The 21,688-nt window shown below is 54.1% G+C and overlaps 9 protein-coding genes across 9 annotated transcripts; 5 read left to right on the forward strand and 4 right to left on the reverse strand.

Moving 5' to 3' along the window:
• Nucleotides 1-32: 32 nt before the first annotated feature.
• On the reverse strand, nucleotides 33-1,478 carry KD926_000866 (polysaccharide deacetylase family protein; the record flags this gene model as incomplete). The annotated part of the gene is made up of 3 exons (XM_053104690.1): nucleotides 33-355; nucleotides 430-515; nucleotides 622-1,478. The coding sequence occupies 3 exons, from the start codon at nucleotides 1,476-1,478 to the stop codon at nucleotides 33-35; spliced, it is 1,266 nt and encodes a 421-aa protein (XP_052952061.1).
• Nucleotides 1,479-1,889: 411 nt separating this feature from the next.
• On the reverse strand, nucleotides 1,890-4,034 carry KD926_000867 (DEAD/DEAH box helicase; the record flags this gene model as incomplete). Its single annotated transcript, XM_053104691.1, has 9 exons — nucleotides 1,890-2,185; nucleotides 2,234-2,382; nucleotides 2,432-2,625; nucleotides 2,673-2,824; nucleotides 2,876-2,955; nucleotides 3,004-3,364; nucleotides 3,418-3,553; nucleotides 3,611-3,668; nucleotides 3,721-4,034. 9 exons carry the CDS (start codon nucleotides 4,032-4,034, stop codon nucleotides 1,890-1,892), a joined length of 1,740 nt encoding a protein of 579 aa, XP_052952062.1.
• A 1,459-nt stretch (nucleotides 4,035-5,493) lies between these two features.
• On the forward strand, nucleotides 5,494-7,033 carry KD926_000868 (pantothenate kinase; the record flags this gene model as incomplete). Its single annotated transcript, XM_053104692.1, has 4 exons — nucleotides 5,494-5,709; nucleotides 5,881-6,163; nucleotides 6,217-6,724; nucleotides 6,778-7,033. 4 exons carry the CDS (start codon nucleotides 5,494-5,496, stop codon nucleotides 7,031-7,033), a joined length of 1,263 nt encoding a protein of 420 aa, XP_052952063.1.
• An 812-nt stretch (nucleotides 7,034-7,845) lies between these two features.
• On the forward strand, nucleotides 7,846-8,707 carry KD926_000869 (uncharacterized protein; the record flags this gene model as incomplete). Its single annotated transcript, XM_053104693.1, has 3 exons — nucleotides 7,846-7,856; nucleotides 7,913-7,968; nucleotides 8,052-8,707. 3 exons carry the CDS (start codon nucleotides 7,846-7,848, stop codon nucleotides 8,705-8,707), a joined length of 723 nt encoding a protein of 240 aa, XP_052952064.1.
• Nucleotides 8,708-8,971: 264 nt separating this feature from the next.
• On the forward strand, nucleotides 8,972-10,526 carry pigc (phosphatidylinositol N-acetylglucosaminyltransferase; the record flags this gene model as incomplete). Its single annotated transcript, XM_053104694.1, has 2 exons — nucleotides 8,972-9,317; nucleotides 9,418-10,526. 2 exons carry the CDS (start codon nucleotides 8,972-8,974, stop codon nucleotides 10,524-10,526), a joined length of 1,455 nt encoding a protein of 484 aa, XP_052952065.1.
• A 555-nt stretch (nucleotides 10,527-11,081) lies between these two features.
• KD926_000871 (putative class V chitinase) lies at nucleotides 11,082-12,568 on the forward strand (the record flags this gene model as incomplete). Its single annotated transcript, XM_053104695.1, has 3 exons — nucleotides 11,082-11,469; nucleotides 11,557-12,160; nucleotides 12,217-12,568. 3 exons carry the CDS (start codon nucleotides 11,082-11,084, stop codon nucleotides 12,566-12,568), a joined length of 1,344 nt encoding a protein of 447 aa, XP_052952066.1.
• A 515-nt stretch (nucleotides 12,569-13,083) lies between these two features.
• KD926_000872 (uncharacterized protein) lies at nucleotides 13,084-14,124 on the forward strand (the record flags this gene model as incomplete). Its single annotated transcript, XM_053104696.1, has 1 exon — nucleotides 13,084-14,124. One exon carries the CDS (start codon nucleotides 13,084-13,086, stop codon nucleotides 14,122-14,124), a length of 1,041 nt encoding a protein of 346 aa, XP_052952067.1.
• A 562-nt stretch (nucleotides 14,125-14,686) lies between these two features.
• Nucleotides 14,687-16,225, reverse strand: KD926_000873 (sugar porter family MFS transporter; the record flags this gene model as incomplete). Its single annotated transcript, XM_053104698.1, has 1 exon — nucleotides 14,687-16,225. The coding sequence occupies one exon, from the start codon at nucleotides 16,223-16,225 to the stop codon at nucleotides 14,687-14,689; it is 1,539 nt and encodes a 512-aa protein (XP_052952068.1).
• A 734-nt stretch (nucleotides 16,226-16,959) lies between these two features.
• On the reverse strand, nucleotides 16,960-21,489 carry KD926_000874 (uncharacterized protein; the record flags this gene model as incomplete). The annotated part of the gene is made up of 6 exons (XM_053104699.1): nucleotides 16,960-17,298; nucleotides 17,667-18,157; nucleotides 18,569-18,842; nucleotides 19,359-19,851; nucleotides 19,992-20,481; nucleotides 20,553-21,489. The coding sequence occupies 6 exons, from the start codon at nucleotides 21,487-21,489 to the stop codon at nucleotides 16,960-16,962; spliced, it is 3,024 nt and encodes a 1,007-aa protein (XP_052952069.1).
• Nucleotides 21,490-21,688: the final 199 nt, after the last annotated feature.

The raw sequence follows: 21,688 nt of genomic DNA on the forward strand, positions 1-21,688 counted from the left end.
CGTGCAAATCACTCCCATCTGATCCCATAAACTCAGACAAGGCTCGGACTCCCAGGATCCCCCAAACACTGATCAACCCTCATAATCCTAAACCCCATCCGCTTGACCCCCCTGATGACATCCACCAAATACCTCACCGTACTCTCACTTACAAAGTGCACGACAGCCAAATTCCCTCCCCTGCGCACGTCCCGGTAGAAGGCCTCAAGCTGACGTTCCGGGGTGCTCGTATTCGCCCACAGCCAGTCCTCGATGTCGACGCTCCAATTGATGACTTGTGGGTTGGTGAGATGAGTCGCGAGGCGCTGGCGGGTGCGCGCGCCGATGGTGCCGTAGGGAGGACGGAAGTAGCGTGCTGGTTTTGTCTGTTTGTTAGCTGGGTGTGTTCTGGTAGGTTGAAGGAAGGGTATATGGGGAGGGGTAATGTACATTCGATGCCTATATGGTCCTTCAAAGCCTGGATATTCCGCGTGATTTCGGCATCGATCTCATCGGTCGATGAGAGGGATTCGAGTCTAGATGTCACGGAAAGTAAGAGTTAGTCGTATCACGTCCATCCCAAGTACCAGCTCTGCCCCTCCAGCACAAACAGGACAAAGACAGATGGAAAGGGAGACATACTTCCGATGGGTCTCCGAATGCAAAGCGATCTGATGTCCCCTCGCTTTCATCTCTTGATACACAGCCGAGAAATTCGTCTCCGGATCCTTTATCCCCATCCCCACCACAAAAAACGTCACCAGGATGCCCTCGTCCTCCAGTATCTGCATCACCCTCCGCGCAAGACCCGGTTTTCCATCGTCGATGCCAAACGCAAACGAGTTCGGTACGGTGCATCGCAGACTCAGCGTCCCGCTGGGCAGTTTCGTCGGGACGCGGAAGGAAGGAGGAAGATTGGTCTCGGAGACGAGGTCCACGAGGTAGAAGGTGATCGGGTCGGAGGTGTAGAAGCCGCTGAACCCGATGGAGACGACTCGGTGGTGGTCGATGTTGAAGTGGCTGAGGGGGATGTAGACTTCCTTGGTGCTCTGCGCGGTGGTGGTGAAAGCTTCGTAGCGGGCGGCTTCAACAGTATCCCATGTCTCTGGGTATGGGTGGACAGAGGGATCGCAGGCGTAGTTATGCTGGGTGAGGGAGATGCCGAAGGTCGCGGGCCCGGAAAAGACGACGTGGAGGTAGCGGTCTTGGTAGGGGGTGAGGTTGAAGCATTGCGCGTGGCTGAGCTGCGTGTGGTAGGCTTGGTCGGGATCACTGGGGTACAGAGTGATTGATCCTGGGGCGATAGTGAGAGGGAGGTCTTCGAGAGCGCCGTGCCAGTGTCCCAGGGCGTTTGTTTCGTTGTTGGAGAAGGTGTCGATGGTAAGAGGGCCGGCGTAGCTTGGTGGCTGGGAAAAAGTGTTATACTGGGAGGGAGGGAGGGAGAAGGAGAAGAACGGTAGGAATATGGCCAGAATCAACGCTGCGGAAAGGAAATGCATTCTGCTTGTCCAGTTTCTGGAATAATCACTGTAATGAGGAGGACCGGAATTGTATCAAAGGTGAGAGGGTACCTATGCTTATGGTGTTTACCACAGTTCCTACAATCGGAAGGAGCGAGGCTCCTCTACCAAGAACCGATAGTGGTAAAGCTCATTTATTGACTTCATAACGAGGCCCACACAGAGTCACAGCTAGCTAGTCATCCTTCCACACTAAATACCCCTAACGCTCCAGTAGCTAGACGGATCTAGTTCTGGGAAAGTCAACCGGCCCGGCCCGTGTTCAATGTAGGGTCACTCGTCATAGTCAGAACAGGGATCAGAGAACCTGCTCTGATCCAAACAGAAACAAAGGAATGAGGTGATTTACAGAGCTAGACAGCCCAAAGCCACTGGCACAGAAGAGTGTGATCACTCCCAACCAGCAACCGGGGCAGGGGCGGCATCCTCGGACGAGTCCATTGGAATACCACCCCAAGCTGCCCCAGTATCGGCTCCTCCATCGTTGTTCGCACCGTCATCTGCCTCGTCATCGGTATCGTCGTCGAAAGTGATCATTTCATCGGACGGCCTGTACGAGTCCAGGAAGTCTGGAACTCTCTGCTTGCTCTCAATCAAGATCTTGACAAGCTCAGGAGCGAGATCACTATCACGGTCATTGTAGAACGAGGTCGCAAGGCCTTCGTTGCCAATGCGTGCAGTACGACCTGTTCATCATTAGACCTCGTTACCTGTAAGGAAGGTGAGAAACTGACCGATACGGTGAATATACTCGGTAATGCCGCCATGGCTCACACGAGGGAGGTTGTAATTGATCACATGCATGACATTTTTGATATCAAGGCCACGGGCAGAAACACCGGTAGCCACCAGGATAGGACATTTGGCAGTTCGAAAGGCGCGTCTGCGGCAGATTAGACAAACGTCACACTCATGACGGGCATAACACTGACAAAGCATCTTCACGTTCACGCTGGGTGCGGTCAGCATGGATCGAAGTACTCGGCAAGCCCATGTTGTAAAGGTAGTCATCGAGTAAATCGGCATCCTTCTTAAAGTTCACGAAGATCAAGGTACGTGAAGGTGGCATGGAGAGAAGCAAGTCGTAGAGACATTGCTTCTTGAGGTGGTCCTCCGCGTAAACAATCTACAGGTGTCAGTTTTAGCCTGGGCATCGGTCAGCAAGAGCCTTACATTCTGATCGACGTTGATGTGAGTGCTGCCAGGGCGTCCAATGCGAATGCGGACGTGGTCGTCAGCCAGGTATTTACGAGCCAACTCACGGCAGGATTTGTTGAAGGTTGCAGAAAACATCATGTATCTGTGATCTGCATCTTCGTTGACGTCTGCACCTGTCAGTATCAATGTTATCAAACCAGAAACAAAGGGAAGCTTACCTCCACCGGACATGATCTTGACAAAATCGGACTCCCAGTCCGACAGCAGAAGCTCGTCAGCCTCGTCGATGATGGTGTACCTGAAAGAAAGGTTAGCGACCACACAATCACCAGATGAGCGGACTTACTTCACACGACGAAGGGACAGGATGTGCGGCTTGTCCATGAAATCCATCAAGCGACCCGGAGTTCCAATGAGAATATCACATCCCCTCGCCAACTCATCACGTTGGTCGCGCACGGGAGCGCCGCCATAGACCACGCAAGGGCGCAACATAGATCTATAGCACAGACGACGCGCTTCGTCAAAGATCTGGGTTGAAAGTTCTCTAGTAGGAGCAACAATTAAAACCAATGGCTCGGCACGGACGGCGTCAGTGGTGAGATCGTATCCCTCGACCAGATTGGGGCGTTTGGCTGCCAATTTCTTTGCTTTTCCCATCAGCTGCGAAAGCACGGGAATCAGGAATGCAGCAGTTTTGCCAGATCCTGGGCCTGTCAGCTGGATTCATCACTGAATGACGATCACGGGGACTACTTACCAGTCTGCGCAATGGCAATGAGGTCATGTCCAGTCAGGACAGCGGGAATAGAATATGCCTGAATCGGAGTAGGGTACTCGTAATGGCACAGATGAATGTTCTCGCGCACAATGGGGTGCAATCCGGCGTCGTTGAACTTCCACGTTGTCAGCAGCTTCCTTGGTGAGACCATGGCACTTGATAGAGGACTTACATTTCTGACAGGCTTGGGGCGTTCGTGACTCTCGGCAATCACGTCGATATTCTGCAGACTTGAAGAAATCAGCCAACGAAGATAGAGGTAGAATGAGGTCTTGTACGTACTTGCCAAGCTTCAGCCCAGCCCTGTTGATGTACTCGCTCCGGAACAGCTGTTCTTCAAGCTCAGCGCTTTTCGGGCCGACATCTCCATACTCGTCTTTCCACTCATATTTGGCAGCATTGGCTGCCCACTCGGGAATTTCGAGCTCAGGAGACTCTTCCTCGGAAGGCTTGGGAAGAGGAGACAAGCTACTACCATACTTGGTATAGTCATAGCTTTCTGGCTTGCCCCAGCCCTTCTCCTGAGCAGCACTGACTTGGACATTGGCCATGTCCTGGAGGACGGTGTCCATTTCGGTGGTAGTGAAGCTATCCATAATGCCTTAGAGACACGAAGGGATGCACGGTAATGGTGGGGGATTAAGAGAAACGCGTGATGTGAAGGGATCGAAAAATGAAAACAGGGAAGAAGCCCACGAAGAGACTATCGACCAATGGGGTTGGAAGATGATCTCCAGCGAGAAAACAAACGAAAATCAGCAGAGAACACGAACGAAAGGAAATAGATGACAAAAGGTTGGAGAAGGGATGGTAGAAGATGGGAGGAAGAGGGAGGACGAAGAAGGAAGAAGGTGGGCGGGAAAGGAAACAGAAGAGGGAGAGGGAGGGAGAGGAGAAGTGAATATAAAAAAAGCACTCAGCTCCCCGGGTGCCCGTCCACAGTGACTGTCATCACTCTCGCAGAGAACCCCCCCCTCTTGTGATTGGAGGACCACACAGAAGAAGTGTAGAAGGACAAAGAATACTAGTCCGGGACCTGAGAGGACAGCCTGATCGAAATCCCGTAGAAGCCAGCAATGTCTCAGCTCAATAGCTGCGACATGCTTAGGAGTGGGCATCTCTCCGAGCTCTGTAGGAGCCTTCCGCCTACAGGTAACCATTCACTACGGTTCTGATCCAATGAGCCGGTTCTGCGGGCAGTAAACCTGGTAGTTTTCTAGAACTCTGCAGCATAATCTGTCTTTTCTTGGTGCCTTAATGACGGTGGACTTCTTTCACCTGGCAATTCTTTCTTTCTCAAATCAGACTGCCTTGTTTACCACGAAGACCTGGGTGGACTACGCGAATGATGATACAGGGCTTTACTATATATGTTGTTTATTTATCGGGATCTTTTGGTTTTGGTTCAAACTTGCCTGTCTGCAAGACGCATTCATGAATTTCTAGAGTGGAAAGGTGAAGGTAGTCAGCCGAGAGTGCATGGGGGACTCTGCTCTATACTCTACTTTGTAGTGGATGGTAGTTCGTTGGTTGCCTTAAGCACTGCTGTTGATGCCTTAATGCCTTAGTGCCTTGTGTCCTGATAGCCTTGTTTGTTGCCTTGCTGCCTTGCGGTCTTCATGCCTCACTGCCTCGTTGCCTGATCTCTCTGCCTGACAGCCTCAGGAGGCGAGGACGTCACGCGAGGCGAGTCAACTGATGCCCTCGACGTGGAACTGCCGACGCTCTCCTTGCATTCCGGCATCCTGGCATGGACAGAATCCTCGACCGTGCATCCCCTCGCCGCTGCAGTCATCGCCCCTCTGCGAAAGGATGAACGCTCCCCAAGGAAAGTCGGGACTCCTACAGCGGTTCCACCGCGACCGCTCAACGAAAGCGGGCAGAAGGAGATATACGCCGTAGGGACCATCACGGCCATCCCCATTGCTCCGGCTTGGAGATTCGCCCCGGTCGCTCGGAAGTCCCTGAATTCTCGCTCTCGTTCTCGATGTTATCAGATCGATCTACTTCTTTCCTCCCTCCTCTACATTCATCGTCTCTCTCCATTGTCCCACCATGTCATCCTCAAGTCCTGATCTCGCCCGCAGCAGTGTTCGGCTGGACCGAGCTATCTTCAACCCTGGTGCCCTCAAGATCAACGTCAAGGGGGCCTTCATCGTCGACGAGGATCCTCGGTCTAAGAGCCCCGTCAGGACCGACGGCGTTCACTACGAAGGTCACGATATTCGTCTGCCTCATCACACCGGTCTGGTGAGCCATGTCGCTGTCGATGTACGTTTCTTTCCTCTAATTTTTTTTTTTTTTTTTTTTTTTTTTCCGTTTCCGCTGTTCCCCGCACATTTTCCACCCCGCAATCCTACCTAGCTACCATCCTCCTCTGTTTTTCTTCACCAACGCACAACGTCGCATCATTGTGACTAACGACTTTTTGCACCTTTCTAGATTGGTGGCTCGCTGGCCAAATTGGTCTACTTTACTCGGGAGCTGGACTCCCCGGACAATGGCGGCCGACTGAACTTTATCAACTTCGAGACCCACCGCATAGACCTGTGCATTGATTTCATCAAGGAGCTGAAGGAGGAACATGAAAAGGCCAATGGCCCGTCCCCGGATCAACTCTGCGTGGTCGCCACCGGAGGAGGTGCCTATAAATACTACGACAAGCTGAAGGAGGCGTTGCAAGTGAACATTATCCGCGAAGACGAGATGGAATGCTTGATAACCGGTGCGTCAGACTCCCGGTGCACGGAGAAATGCAGCTTACAAGATCGGGAACAGGTCTTGACTTCTTCATTACCGAAATCCCCAACGAAATCTTTACCTACAGCGAAATCGACCCGATGCAGTTTGCCGAGGCCCGACCGGACGTCTACCCGTATCTATTAGTCAACATCGGCTCCGGTGTCTCCATGATCAAAGTGTCCGGCCCCAAACAATATCAGCGTGTGGGAGGAACCCACCTGGGTGGTGGAACATTCTGGGGGATCATGTCCCTGTTGACCGGGGCTCGGACCTTTGACGAGATGTTAGCCATGGCCGATCAAGGCGACAATAGCGGCGTTGATATGCTGGTCGGGGACATCTACGGAATGGACTACAATAAAATCGGATTGAAGAGTACAGCAATTGCCAGCACGTTCGGAAAAGTATTCCGCTTGAAGAGTGCTGCCGAACAGGAATCATCGGGTTCCGAAGGCGACGAGGCGCATGAGGAAGGCGACCAGACAAATGGGGATGTCAAGTTCAAGAATGAAGACATGAGCCGCAGTCTGCTTTACGCGATCAGGTATGTTGACAGCCGCGCGCGATAGGAAAACATGGAATGACTAACGATCCCAGTAACAACATCGGACAAATTGCCTATCTCCAGTCGGAGAAGCAGCAAGTCAAGCACATCTATTTTGGCGGCTCTTTCATCCGCGGTCACCGACAGACCATGAATACGCTGGCTTACGCCATCCGATTCTGGTCCAAGGGCGAGAAGCAAGCCTATTTCCTGCGCCACGAAGGTTACATCGGTGCCGTCGGCGCCTTTCTACGCAGAAAGCCCATTAACTGGGGCCGTCGCAACAGCATCGACGGTGCCTCTTCCTGATTTCATGAATACCCAATCATCCTTAATAGAAGCGACCATGACTGCATGCCCAATCTCCATGCATTTGTGAATCACTCCAGGGCCAGACCGACTCCCTGGCCCTATGATACCCCTTGAAGTTCAACAACCTGGTGCACATTAGATCCAAAATATTGCTATCCTGATCTGGTTGGATATTTGTTATTACGGCCTGAAACACGAGCGTGTACCAGTTATCACCTTTTGAGCGTTTTGTACATTTTTGAGACCATATTACCTTTCATCTAATCTTTTATTTATATGTTTCATGTTTTTCTCCCGGCTCAGCTATGCGAAGGAGCCACCAATACTACATAGTTGTCTTGACTCTTCCGAATCAACATATACGGGGAAAGTGGCTATGCTGACCGACTCAGTGTCTAGGTTTCATCCATCGTAGCCATGGGCATTGGGTATTGCGCTGCGCAGTTGTTTCGGATGGCTGCTGCGTCGACGTAGCGGTCTGCCCAATCGGCCTGTCAGCACTCCACTTTTACTGCTGGTTTCTCCGGTTGCACAGCGTATAGAAAGCCATTGACCAACCTCCGGTAAACCATGGATGTTTCCAGCTGGAACTCCTGCTAAGCGGAGAGCTACTTGCCCAATCGGGGACCCCTGCATCTGCACCGTTCTACTAGCGCCTCGCCAATTGTTGCCAATTGTTTTGATCGCTACTGGTGGTTCCGGAGACTCTCGTTTGCGTGTTGTGTTGAATGATCTCAGGCGTTATTGAGTCCCCGGTCCTACAATATTCTCTCCCTGTCTCATTTCTCAGAATTCGGACCATCGTCAACATGTGTGGCCGGTAAGCAATGCCCCTTCAATTCACATCAATATCCCTCTAACATTCACGAGAACCAGCCAACCCGACGCCATCAGCCATACGCTTCGAAATATGGGACATATCTGGTGGCATGGTTGGGGGTTGACAAAGGATGTGATACAGAATATTGTGCCGTGAGGATTTTCAATCGCGATCTCAACGCGATTCGGTTTACAGATCAGGTTTGGTCGGCGCTGGAGGATATAAGGAAGAAGTCGCAGGGTATGACGCCGACGTCGGAGACCACGCTCAAGAACAAGAGGGTCGAGACGTCGCGGTCGACCAGGGCGAATGGTGCTGCGAATGGGAGGAGTGCCAGCACCAGCACGAATCGCAACACCGGTGCAGTCAACAAGGCTGCCACTTCCAATGGCAAGGGAAATGGCAACGCAGAGGCCGATTCCGAAAGCGAATATGAGATGGATACTGGCTCTGACGAGAGCTTGGAGGAGGAATCGTCGGATGAAGAGGAGGCCGCCTCGTTGCCACCCGCGAAAAAGGTCAAAACTGCACCAGAGAGTCCCACTGCGCGGCCGACTCAAGGCTCGGCGGTCTTCAAGCTGGTCTCCTACAAGTCCGGGGCTGTTCGGTGTTTCCCTCTAGATGAATGCAGGAAGGGCAAGGACCTGTTCCAGAAAGCTCGCGATTTCTTTCGTCTCTTTGACCGGAATGTGGAAGTGAAGATTCTGTCGTGTCAGATCTCGTCGCGTCCAGAGCAGCATTACTTATTTGAGGGTAGCGAGGGAGAATTTACATTGCTTGTCGAGCAGGTCAAAGGGTCACCGGCAGGGGGGAGGTGCACCGTCGAAATTGGACATGTTTTGTCTTGCTGATTTTTCTTTCTTTCTTTTCTATATCATAGCCCACATTTCCTTGCATTGCGTAACGATAGGAAGACAATAGAGCGTGTGTGTTTACACTTTACCCAGAGTTCATACTTCTGTTGATTCCCGAAATCGACTTAGCGTCTTGGCTAGTGCCATCCCCATCCATCGTCATTTACTCTCCCCAATCTCCATCTCCATCTCCATCCTTCCCTTCCTCCCCAATCAATAGCATTCGCCATGCCTCACATGAAATGAATCCGCGTCTGCTCGATGCCTCCATTGCCCGACTCGCCTCCGCCCCTCCCCCCGCCCGTCCCAGTCGAAACCCATCCCTACCGAGTCGTCGGTCAGTCTCCCGCGCAGCAGCGCGCCCTGCCCGACCCGACCCGCCTGGCCCCTGAAGACGCCTACTTCTCGCTGTCGCTGACACGCACGCGATCGGCCGACGGGACCGGCACCGGCGACTACGATGACTCGGTCGGCGTGTTGAACGGCGGCGCCGCGTCCGTGGCGGCTTTGCGACCGCCGCTGACAAAGGATTCCCGTAAAGTGCGAGGGACCAGCAGACGCCGACGGAAGGGGGCGTGGAAGAAGCTTCTCTGGGTGAAGCAGTCTTGTAGGTGGATTTTTCATTCTCGTCTCCCCTTCATTTCACTCAGGGGCTCTGAATGGGAAGTGAAACGACAGGCGCTAATTGTGGCATTGGTTCCTGGTAGATCCTGATAATTACACCGACACCGAAACCTTCCTGGATCATCTCCAACGCAACCCGCGCGTGCGGCCCTACGATTTTTGGCCCCTGGTCTCCGATTCGACGGTCATTGTGCAGCATGTTTGCTCCGTCATTATATTCGTGTGCTGTTTTGTCGGCATCGTGCAGGGGCGCGTCAGCCCCGTTTCGGTCGTCTGCTGGGGCAGCGTCGGGTCGGCGTTTGGTTGGATTCTCTGGGATTCATGGATGGTACGCGAACAGGGGGAGGGGTTTCAGGGCGCAGATGGGCCTTTGGAAGGAGATGACGGGTCGAGTTCTAGCTCGACGACTAGCTCGGGGAATCCGTCCGGGTGGGCGCACAGACAGAAGGACGGACAGGTGCATGGGTTGGGGTTGACTATGAATGAAACGGCGGATGGAGGGGACAGTACCCCGGAGCAGCAATTCCAGCAGCCGCAGCAGACTGCTAGCCAAGCGACTGCGTTTGTCAATCGGTTTGAAACTGGTAAATCGTCGCTGCTGTCGGCGCGGAACCGCCAACGGCTGTCGACGGTGAAGTCGGCGTTTTTGATCTACTGCGCCCTGTTGGGTCTCAGCCCGATACTGAAATCGTTGACCAAATCTACGGCCAGTGACTCGATCTGGACGCTGAGCTGCTGGCTGCTGATGATCAACATCTTCTCGTTCGACTACGGCAGCGGAGAGGGCGCAGGGGCTACCAATTTCCCAGCCTCGCTGTCTACGAATGCGGCAGTGATGGCGTCGACGGTGCTAGCCTCGCGCCTGCCGTCTACGACGCACGTATTCAGTCTCATGCTCTTCTCCATGGAGGTGTTCGGATTGTTCCCCATCTTTCGCCGACAGCTTCGTCACATCTCGTGGACGGGGCATGTGTTCCTCACGCTCGTCCTGGTTATTGTTGCGGGGGGTGCCGTGGGGATCACGCTGCGCGGCGGATGGATGGCGGCTGTGGTAGGATCGCTCCTGGGCAGCATGCTGACGGCGTTAGCGATGGGCGGGTGCAGCTGGTGGCTGATCAGCCTACAGAAGTATAAGAACGTGGTGATCGGACCCTGGGATCCAGCACGGCCGATCATTCGACGATGGGACTGACCGGTTGACATGGACGGGACAGGCATGCGGGAGAATCCCTGCAAGCCAAGTCGGAAGACCCTTCCTTGATGGGGGAGATAATTTTACGCCTAGCACAGCCAGCGACAATAATAGACCAGACTTTTTTCTTGTTTGAATATGTGCCAGGAATGGATGATGGCTGATTCGAGTATTTTGGACCCCGGTATGCGAGGCTGGAATGCGGAAAAGCCATGTTCATCCCTTTCATCTCAACTGGGTTTTGGACCTGTCGAAGTAGCACAGGAGACCCGTCAGCCGGAACACGGTGTTACTGATCTGTGACAGTAGCATTCTTTGTATCTCTCGTGGACCAGGACCATAATAAATAGGGGCTTTGGGGATAAATAGCGGAGTACGTCGTGTCGTCGAGTCTTTCTGGCAAGTTCCGGTAAAACCACCGACTAACCCTCTTGCACTGTACAGAGACGGATAAAATCGAGTCTTTGACTCGAGTCATTCATTCCGTTGCCTTTGCTTTTGACGTTATTCTTTCAGTCCCTACCTTAGGAAAACAACCCCCAAAAACCACCCAAAATGAGGCTCAATATGAATCCCCTACTCCTTCTCCCCCTTCTCCCCCTTCTCACCCCCATGATAACGGCCCTCCGTTTCGCCATGTACGTCGACCAGTACCATGTCGTGGGACTACCGGGCACCGAGAAGACCAGCGCCATCACTCACGCCATCATGGCCTTTGCGGAAGACAAGCTGTTCAACTCCGACTCCGAGCCGACCTATACGCCGTTCGAGAGCGTCGATACCTTCCGCGCTCGCTTCGCGCCAGGAACCAAGATCATGTTCGCTATCGGCGGCTGGGGTGACACGACTGGTTTTGCGGAGGGCGCGAAGGATGAGGCTTCGAGAAAGCGGTATGCGAAGAACGTTGCTGCCGTCGTGGAGAAGGGAGGATTTGATGGTATTGGTTAGTTTGTCCTACTCCGGAGGGATCTTGCTCGCTATCTCCCCTCTATACATACCTCTACGGAAGAATGAGGACTAACATCTCCAGACATCGACTGGGAATACCCCGGCGGCAACGGCGACGACTACAAGAAGACGCCCAACAGCCAAAAGACCGGTGAGATCGAAACGTACCCTCTCTTCCTCGCCGCTCTCCGCGAAGCCCTCGGTCCCAACAAAATCCTCTCGATCGCCGTCCCCGGCAAACGCGGAGACATGATCGCCTTCACCCCGGAGCAGGGGCCCAAGATCTTCGAATCCGTCGACATGGTCAACGTGATGTCGTACGATCTCATGAACCGACGCAACAACGTCACCACGCACCACAGCAGCGTCGTCGACTCCTTGGACACTGTCCACGCGTACCAGGAGGTTGGACTGTGTGCGTCCAAGATCAACCTGGGAGTCGCGTATTATGCGAAATGGTTCACGACTAAGGGCGAGTGTGACCCCCAGCATCCGATCGGATGTGAGGTCGAGGCCCTCGAGACGGCTGATGGTGGTGATACGGGCAAATCGGGAGTCTTGACCTTCGAGGCGAGTACGATGGCCGAGGCACCGAAGAATCTGAAGCAGAGTACCGATATGACGTGTGGGTTCAACGCGGGGACGTACTGTCCTTCGGGAACGTGCTGCAGTCAATATGGAAACTGGTATGGCCTCTTACACTTCCTGCATCCTCACTCCTTTCCCTTTCCCTTTCGACCAGCACCTTCACCACGATGAAAGCTCACGCAGATAACAGCGGAACCGGCGACGACTTCTGCCAAACCGGCTGCCTCAGCGACTACGGCGAGTGCAAGGGTCTCTCCGTGCTGGACAGCTGGCGCAAGGCGTTGGCCGAGGCCACAACGGACAAGGAAGCGGGCGGACAGTACTACCTGGACGCCGCGAACCATCTGTTCTGGACGTGGGACACGCCGGAGACGATCGCGCGCAAGTTCCGGGACATCGTGGACGCGGAGAAGGTGGGAGGTGTGATGGCGTGGAGTCTGGGTGAGGATACGTTGAAGTGGGAGCATGTGGATGCGATGAGCGAGGGGGTAAAGCAGCGGTCTTAGACAGATCCCTGTCTTTGGTGTCTTTGTTGTTTGTTTGACGTAGTTGGAGTGTTGGGTGAAAGGTGGACAGTGTAATGTGATGAAAGATGAAAGAAGGGTAGTATGGCCCCTTTACTAGCCAGGGTCTCCCTCTTGGACTCTTTGACCAGACAGGAAAACAATTGGACAGACAATAAACCCCATTGCATTGGCAGAGGTACCTTAATAATGTCTGTCTTTCACACAGAAAGAAGAACACATGGTATCACCATTGGCCCAGCGCCTCCCAGGATCGCCCTCATTTAACTGCAAGCGGGGATCTTCCTCCTGAGGGACGAACAACCAATCCGCAAGCGGCATCCCGCACGGGGGACAACTTCTGGACGGAAGCAGCACTTTGTTTTCTCTGGACCGGAGAACATAAATGTTATAATAGCCTGTAGGGCATTCATTTGAGAGAGTGCTCTTTTATTTATTGGTTTTCTCTGCAGAATGTGACACGGACAGACAGACAGTCCAAATCCAAACCAACCAAAATGAAGAAAGCAACCCTCTTGTTCCTCCCTTTATCCTTCCCCGTCGGTCTGGGAATTCCCCTTCCGACCCTCCTCAGCTCCACCTCACCCACCGAAATCAAAATCAATCATAATCACATCCTCGAAAACACCATAATCAACAACCATGACCAATATCATTATCAACATCAACAACGGCCCCTATCTCATTCAGATTCTCAGCCGTCTCCCCCTCCCCCTCCCCCCTCAGGACCCTCACCGAAAACCACAACCACAATAACCATTACGAAACCCCCACCGTCTCCACCCTCGCCTTCCAAAGAGGATGGAAAAGAAGGAGAGGAATCCCCGTGGAAATGGAACCTGTCCGACGGTACGACGCCACCAGAGTTACTACCGCAGTTAGGCTCAGGGACCACGGCCGAATCCGAGCCGTCAGAGCCAGAACCAGACTCGGGCTCTGAATCAGAACTTGGAACAGGGGCCGTTCCATCCACCAGTTCAAGTACCAGTACCACCGATTCCATTATCAATGAGAATGTCAAAATCAATGAGATCCACGAAGACGACGATACCGAATTCGGAGAAGACAGTCACACCCCGACCCAGCTCCAGAACCAGAACCACAACCAGGACCAGGACCAGGATCAAATGGGACACGGCAGATTTCTCCCTCCCCCTACCCACAATAATATCAATAATCTAAATCATCCCACGCCCTCGTCCCCATCTGAGTCCCAGACACCCGACGCAGACCCAGACCCAGAATCCGACTCCCCTACGAAAGAAGAGACAGAGACCATCCCCGTTCGAAAAACCTACTTCCGCCCTCTCCGACACGCGGACGTTAACGTCTCCACGAGGTCAAATGCCCTTCTCAACGCGCACGCAGACCGCATCGCCGTCGTGGGCGTGCTGGTGCTTGTTCCCGTGTCTGTGCTTGTGGTGTGGATGGGAGAGTTTCTGTCGAGGGTGTGGGAGGAGAGGATGAGAGGGCGGAGGAGGTCTAGATCTAGATCTTTATCTAGAGGTAGAGGAAGAGGTAGTGTTTGGTTGGGCTAGTTAGCTTCGCTTTTATTTTTGTTTTTATTTTCTGTTCTTGGGCTGTTTGGATTGAATTGGATTGTTTTAACTAGCTGTGATTGTGATACCTTTGGGTTTGGGTTTGGTGTTTGAATGTATTCTTATTTTCTGTTTATTCAAATATTTCTTGATTTACGGAGTACTTGCTTGATGTAGTTTATCCTAATTGTTTACGTAGATTTTTTCTTAATGTGGACGTGGTTGAAATTGAAATGATTGATCGATTCATTGATTGATTGAAGACCCTCCAGGGTGTCTTTCTTTTTATCTTTTCGTATCGTTCGCTTCCATTGCGCTTTCGCTCGCTCGCTGCTCGCTAAGTCCAGGAACCATAAACATATATGTATACCGGAATCATCGGATCTCATCATCCTCATCCACAGTCAAAGTTCGTAGATACTGGAATCCAATCATCAAGGCGGACTCTAAACCACCCGAGAACAAAAAGAAATTAACAAAACACCATCCCATAACCTGAAAACAAGCTCAAATAACCTTGAAACCAAAACAGACCATTAATGCGATAGGAGAGAGGACAGCCTTAGGCATGCTCCTTCTGCTCGACGGACCCCTTCTCGGCCGTGCGCAGCGCCACCTCCACCTCGGCGGCCTCGCCCTGAGGGAGATGCTTGGCCATGGACACGATGTCCCAGCAGGTCGGGGCGTCGCGGAACACGTGGTTCAGGGCCTCCAGGTTGCGGTTCATGGTCTCCGGGTAGAAGAGGTAGACGCTGATGGGGATGAATGCCGAGATGACGGCGTACACGATGTAGTACTGATATCCGATGGTGTCCAGCGCGACGGGGGTGATCATGACGACGACGAAGTTCCACAGCCAGTGGTTACCGGTGGAGATGGCGGACATGGCGACACGGAGACGCATGGGGGCGACCTCGGTGCAGTACAGGAAGTTGGCGCCCAGGAAGCCGACGGGGTAGAAGGAGTTGAAGAGGAAGATGAAGACGGCGGAGACGACCGAGGCCGTCTGGTTGCCCTTGCCGAAGGAGTTGGTGATGGCGAGCACGATCATGCAGAGGCACATGCCGACGCCGGAGAAGATGAAGACGGCACGACGGCCGAGACGGTCGATGGCGAAGAAGGCGATGAAACTGCACAGGAACTTCCAGGTCATGGCGCACGCGGCGAGGATCTTGGCCAGGTCGGTGCTCATGTCGAGGTTGTCTTCGAAGATGGTGGAGACGTAGACGGAGATGAGGTTACCTCCGCACATCTGCTGGAAGAACTGGAGCATGATGCAGAGGCAGAAGCGGTACAGGAGGCGCTCGTCGTCCTTGCCGGAGAACATCTCGGTGAGAGAGACGGACTGGGCCGAGGTCTCGAGGGAGTTCTCAACACCGGCGATTTCCAGACGCACGCTCTCATCATCGGGGGAAACGCCCTTGTAGGCGGCCAGGGAGTGGGTGGCCTGCTCGATGCGGCCGACGCGGACTAGCCAACGGGGGGATTCAGGGAGAAGGAAGACGGCGGCCATGATGATGATGTTGAAGAAGAAGGAGATGGCCAGGGGGATACGCCATTGCAGGTCACCCGAGACCTTGGTGAGACCGAAGTCGATCCAGTTGCAGAGCACATAACCGAGACAGATACAGATACCGTCGACGACGACGTGCTGGCCACGGTGTTTAGCGGAGGTGCACTCGGACTGCCAGACGGGAACGACGGCACTGAACTGGCCGATACCGAAACCGAGGATGACACGACCGACGGCGAACTGGGCGATGTCGTAGGCGGCGGTCTGCAGCAGCGATCCGATGATGGCCAGGATACCACCCAGGAAGATAGTCTTGCGGCGGCCCAGGCGTTCTCCCAGGTAGGTGCAGCTCAGGGCGCCGAAGAGGGCACCGAGCTGGAAGGAGGCGATGACGGCACCCTTGCGGGTAGAGTTGGTGGACTTCTCGGCGCCTTCCGTGTTGACGGTATCGATGGAGGGGAATTGTTCAACCCATGTCTGCAACGTGGCCAAAGGGCCAACTCCGGCCTGGTTGTAACCGAAGAGGATGAAGGCGGGTGCTACGATGAGCAACGCCTGTGCCAGACGAAGGGACTTTCCGTAGAACATGATGACAATTGGCGAGACGGGGGATGGAATCGTCTAGTCGTAGCAACCGTCAAGTCGTCTGTAAGAAGAAGAAAGAACGAAAGGAAAAAGGAGGGAAGGAGGTGTGGGAGGATTTATACGTGTGAGCTGGAAAATCTCCGAGAAACAATAGAGAAAAACCCCCCGGCGTGGAGACCCCGCATCATACACCGAAAGTCCTATGGGGCGAAAGGGGAGGGGGGAGGGAAAAGTGGAAAGAAGGATGACTATCACCGGTGCTCCGATTGAGGGAGAAGCTGGTCGGAGAGAGCGAAAGGGTAAGTATGCCGCATCGCGTTGGACCATCGTCCGGGTCTGGATGATTCATGACGGCCCACTCTTTCGGACCGGGGCCGAACAACCACCGCTGTCGTAATTGGTACACTCGCTGTGGAGTGGGTATGGATCTAAATTAGACTTGGTCGACTTGCTTGACCGGGCTTGACAGGGCTTGTTGGGCAGATCCTTGCCCGGAAGCAGGAAGAGGGAGAAAATTCTGTCAAGACAAGACTTTTAGGGCTACGGGGGAACACATGTCCGAAGCTTGGCCATCTCCGGGGTACAGTCCGGAGAACTATCCGGAGTAACTTTGTCCTGGAGTTATTCTCCCACTTCTCACTTCTCACGGTTGATCAAGATAAAGTATTCTAGTCCGCACATCCGTAAAAACTAACTACCATAAGCATATCCGTAAGCATACTTCGTAACTCTGCCCGCTAATTCGAGCGCAACTGCTCCACCACCGCCGCGGTCACATCCTTCGTGGACGCCGTCCCTCCCAGATCCGCCGTAAGAATGCCTCGCTCGCACACCGTCTCCACCACCTCCATCAGCCGCTGAGCAGCTGCCGTCTCGCCCAGCCATTCCAACATTTCCGCCGCCGTCCAGAAGGTGGCCACGGGGTTGGCCACGCCCTTCCCCGTGATGTCGAACGCCGACCCGTGAATCGGCTCGAACATGCTGGGATTCTGCCGCGTCGGGTCCAGATTCGACGTCGGTGCGATGCCAATGGACCCCGCCAGCGCTGCCGCTAAATCGGAGAGGATATCGGCGTGCTGTTTAATATTCGAGATTAGCAATCATTCGTTTTGTAGATTGAGTGTTGAGGGTGGCCCCTCTTTTTTTTCTTTGGTTTTTTTTTTTCTAGTCAGACGGACAACTTCCACAGTTTCAGAGATTGCATTGGCATTATCAATGCTTTTTGCATATCCTTTCCTGTCTCACCTGCCCCCAACCAATTACTAACGTCTGATTCCAGGATAAACATCGGATGATGCAACCTGACCCGTACCTGAAAGAGACGAAAAAAAAAAAAAAAAAAAAAAAAGAAAGAGGGCAAACAAAATAACCACTATCCCAAACAGGAAAAAGAGGCCGGCCAACAAAGAACCCTAAGGAACTCGGAAAGAAGGTCAAAACTCACCAAATTACTCGCCACAATCGTATCCAAGCTCTCCGGCTTCAAGACCATCCTCGTAGTCATAGCATCAACCAACATCTTATCAACAGTCACGTCCGGGAACTCCTTCGCCAAGCTCGCCGCGACCTCATCCCACAACACCATGCCGTTACGCTGAGCATTGCTCTTCGACACAACAGTCAAGAGCTTACGGGGCCGCGAACGCGCCGTCTCGAACCCGAACCGCAGGATGCGCTCGACGCCGACTCGGCTGAAGATGGCCGTCTCGGTGGCCACTTCCCACGGGAGACCGCGGTGCGAGCGGCCGCCTTGTCCGGCATACTCGCCCTCGCTGTTCTCGCGAACAATCACCCAGTCCAGGCTGCCGGAGGGGCAGTTGCGGAGGGGCGAGCTGGTGCCGCGGAGCACTCGGGTCGGGCGCACATTAGCGTATTGTTGGAAGGGTTGGCAGATGGCGAGACGGAGGCCCCAGAGGGAGATGTGGTCGGGGACGTCTATTCGGTGTTAATGTTAGCTTTGGGATCGGGTTTCCGACGTCCGGTATGGTGCCCAGTCTGTGTCAGGGGACTATGGATAGGATGTGATGCATAGTCCGGTGTACTGGACTTGTGCATCAGATCGGTTGGGACATTAGTTATGGACGGGATGTGATTTGTGCTGCACTGCTGCATTCCACCTGCACTCCAGCAGGGTTGTTCTACCGCCGTGGGACCGTCCGATAAGGCAGTGTAACCCCGGGAAGCCGTAGCGTGGGCGTAGCCTTGTCCTAGTGTGCTAGTGTCCTAGTGCAGCACAGACACAACCCACCACTCACTTGCCCAAAAAGGCAGAAAAAGAAAGAGGCAGACAGGGAAGCAAGCCCGGAAAGGCAGGAGGAGCAAAGAAAAAAGAAGTGAAAAACATACCAGGAGCACCAACCGCGCCGAACAGAATCGCGTCGTGCTTCTTCAACTCATCCAGTCCGCCGTCCGGGATGTACTTCCCGGTCGCCTTATACGTCTCAGAGCTCCAGTCGAAGTGCGAAAAGTCCAAGCCGAAGGATCCCAGCGTCTCACTGAGCGTCTGCAGCACCTCGACGCCGGCCGAGATGACCTCTGGGCCGATGCCGTCGGCGGGGATGGTGGCAATCTTGTAGGTTTTCATCGTGTTGCGGTTGGTTTTTGTGATCGGGTTCTGTGTCTGCAGATTCTTTGATTTGTGATATCTCGTCTAATCTACGAATTTCCCCCCTGTCTGGTCTACATGTTTAAGTAGAGAGGGGATGCCCGCCACCCCGGAGGTGTGTTTGTCCGGCGGGTGAAAAAACTTAGTGGCGGACATGGCTTGTCCGGGACGCTGTGACCGGTCGGGGGTTCGATTCACCGTCGATGATCCGTTGCCACGCTGACATACACCGTACCTGATGGTTTACGGAAACCGACAGCAATGAAGTCCGAGGGGGAAAACAAAAAGTTGGTTATGCTCATGTTACAGGTCATTAGTATCCCTCCAAGCGGCTCAGACTCAAACCCAGAGCGTCAAAAAAGATGCCGATCCCTATCATACCACCCGCCTCTCCCCGTACCCCGACCCGACTCCAACCCCATTCCCCCATCCATGCATCCGTTCCGATGTTCTCGTATCCCTTCCGTCCACGTTTTCTAGTCGCAACTCTAGCCCCCGATGGTTTTACCCCGTGAAGTGAAAACTGCTCACATCGTAACTCTCCTGGATCAACCACGGCGCATCCGCCACACTCCACAGATCCAGGTTCTCCACCTCCCCCAGAAGAAAAGGGAGCCCCTCGGAAGAATTAGGAATCCCCAGCGCTGCCTCCCCAAATATCGACTGCTCGACCGTGGGGCCCTCGATATCTAGCCCCGGTGGGGGTTGAGTTTGATTCGCCTCCCCGGTCGTTTGATTCGTCGTCCCCAGCCCTGCTTGTCCCGCATGATGTAACGCGCTCTGCTGGGATGGCAACACGTGGAGGAGCTGGTTTGGATGGCCAGGCGCGTTGACCGTGAGGTTCTGGTTCGGAAGCTGCGCGTTCTGGATATACGGCGGGTGGAGATGGCTGTAGGGCGCGTGGTCCGGAGGCTGCTCGCTCAGCGCGGCTTCCAGGGCCCGGATCGCTTCGATGCACGTCTGCGGCCAGGTGCTGCCTCGGTGGGACAGGTTCTGAAGGATGAGAAGACCGGTTTGGGCATATCTACCTCGCTTCGTTAGCTTCTTGGCTGTTGTTTGCTTCATTTCTTTTTTGCCTCGCCTTGACTGTAACTGAGCGTACTAGGTGGCTTGGCCAACCCTTGGCCAAGGGGATAGGCGAGTAAAGAGGGAAGGTATACCTACCTCGCTGCCGCAGGAATAGGAAACTCTCCCTCCCATGCGGCATAAACTAGAATCAAACAGCTCATCCAGACCCCCCAGGTAAATGACGGCCACACCAGTGGCACGTCGGCCCCCCGCAGCGCCGTCAGCAGCGAGCGCGACGACTCAATGCAGATCTGCAGTGCGGTGCGGTACTCCGGAGACGAAGACTCCGCCGCCAGCAAAGGCCGGTTTAGCGAGATGATGGATTCGTGGCGTAGGACAGTGAGGAGTAGCCGATGGAGCGGTGCCAGACGCGGCGTTGCCGATGCCGGTGTTGTTGTCGTGTCCTCGTCGCCGGGGTAAACATCATCGTAGACTTGGTTCCACCAGTGCGTTAACTCTCCGGTAACGTGAGTCGCCGTGATGGAGGTTTCTTGGCTGTGTAGGATGGATTTGTTGCGGAGTTCGATGACCAGCCCGCGCACACGGGAAAACCGCGCCAGATGTGTGATGAGATGGAGACGGGGGTCTACAGAAATTAGCTCAATAGTCCGTTAGATAGTAACGAAATTCAATGGCAAAACTGAGAGATAGTCATACCGTCAACGCTCTCCCCATGTCTCTCCATCCCCGGATAACAGACATCCACGTCGTCATCCCGAATGCCCAAGGGAATCCCCAGCGCCTGCGACAGGTATCTCTCGAGACAATAAATCGACCAAAACAGTCTACGCCGCAGCGCCTCGTCTCCGGGGCCGAAGCACAGAAACCGCGCCGGACAGCGATGCAAGCCCAAATGAAAGGCGGTGCGCGCGATGACGCCGGCAATGCGCGACGCGGCATTCAACCGCAGCACCGACGCCAGGAACAGCTCAACGCCGAACGCGGCCTGCAGGATGGCGATGGTCGGTGGATCGCAGAACAGCGCGTGTAGGCTCTCCATGGCCTGTGCGACCGTGCGAAATACCAGTGCCGCGGGCACTGGGGGTGGTGATTGCTTTCCCCGCGCGCTCATTTGTCGTCGGTCCATCAGGGCGATGGAGACGACGGACCGCACGAGGATGACGTCCGGCGTCGAGATCCCATTCAGTCCGACCAGGCTGATTTTCTCCAGGATTGTCAGTAATGATGGTCCCAGAATAAAGGGGAACATGGGGTGCCAATTGTCGAAATAGCTGCGTGTCCATTGCACGAGATGGTCGAATGGCGGCTTCACTTTCCCCGTCGTCGTGGGCCGCTGATCCAATTCATGTGGCATCCACAGCTCATTCTTCAAGGAGGCAGCATCCGCAAGGGGACTCGAGGCCAGCTGGTCATCTTCCCCAGGAACGAGTGTCGTTGTTTGCGAATGCGACTGGTTCTGATTCAGATGGGCCGAGCGTCGCGCGAAAGCGTCGTACACGATGCGGATAAAATGCACGCCGCTGGAACTGCCCAAAAACGTGGCCGAATTATCGACCGACGATTTTCTCATCACTCCAATCTCCCGTGGACTCGGCTTTCGCCGTTTGGTCGGGGGTTCCTCGAGGGAATCCATGCTGTCTGTGTTGAGCCGGGGGAGTGTAGAGATGTGGAGAGGAAGAGAAAAAGGAAAGGGCAGGAAAGTGTGGAGAGAGATCGTCATGCCAAGTTCGATGACATTCAATGGTTGCATTTCCCCATACGAGATCTACCAGATGCCACTGGAACTGCCTTACTACAGGCAGCAGGGCTGTCAGGCTTGTCTTGCAACTAAT

Source organism: Aspergillus affinis (genome assembly GCF_023601865.1).
Source record: "Aspergillus affinis strain CMG 70 chromosome Unknown NODE_118_length_111057_cov_86_474734, whole genome shotgun sequence".
In the NCBI taxonomy this organism is placed as follows: Eukaryota; Fungi; Ascomycota; class Eurotiomycetes; order Eurotiales; family Aspergillaceae; genus Aspergillus; species Aspergillus affinis.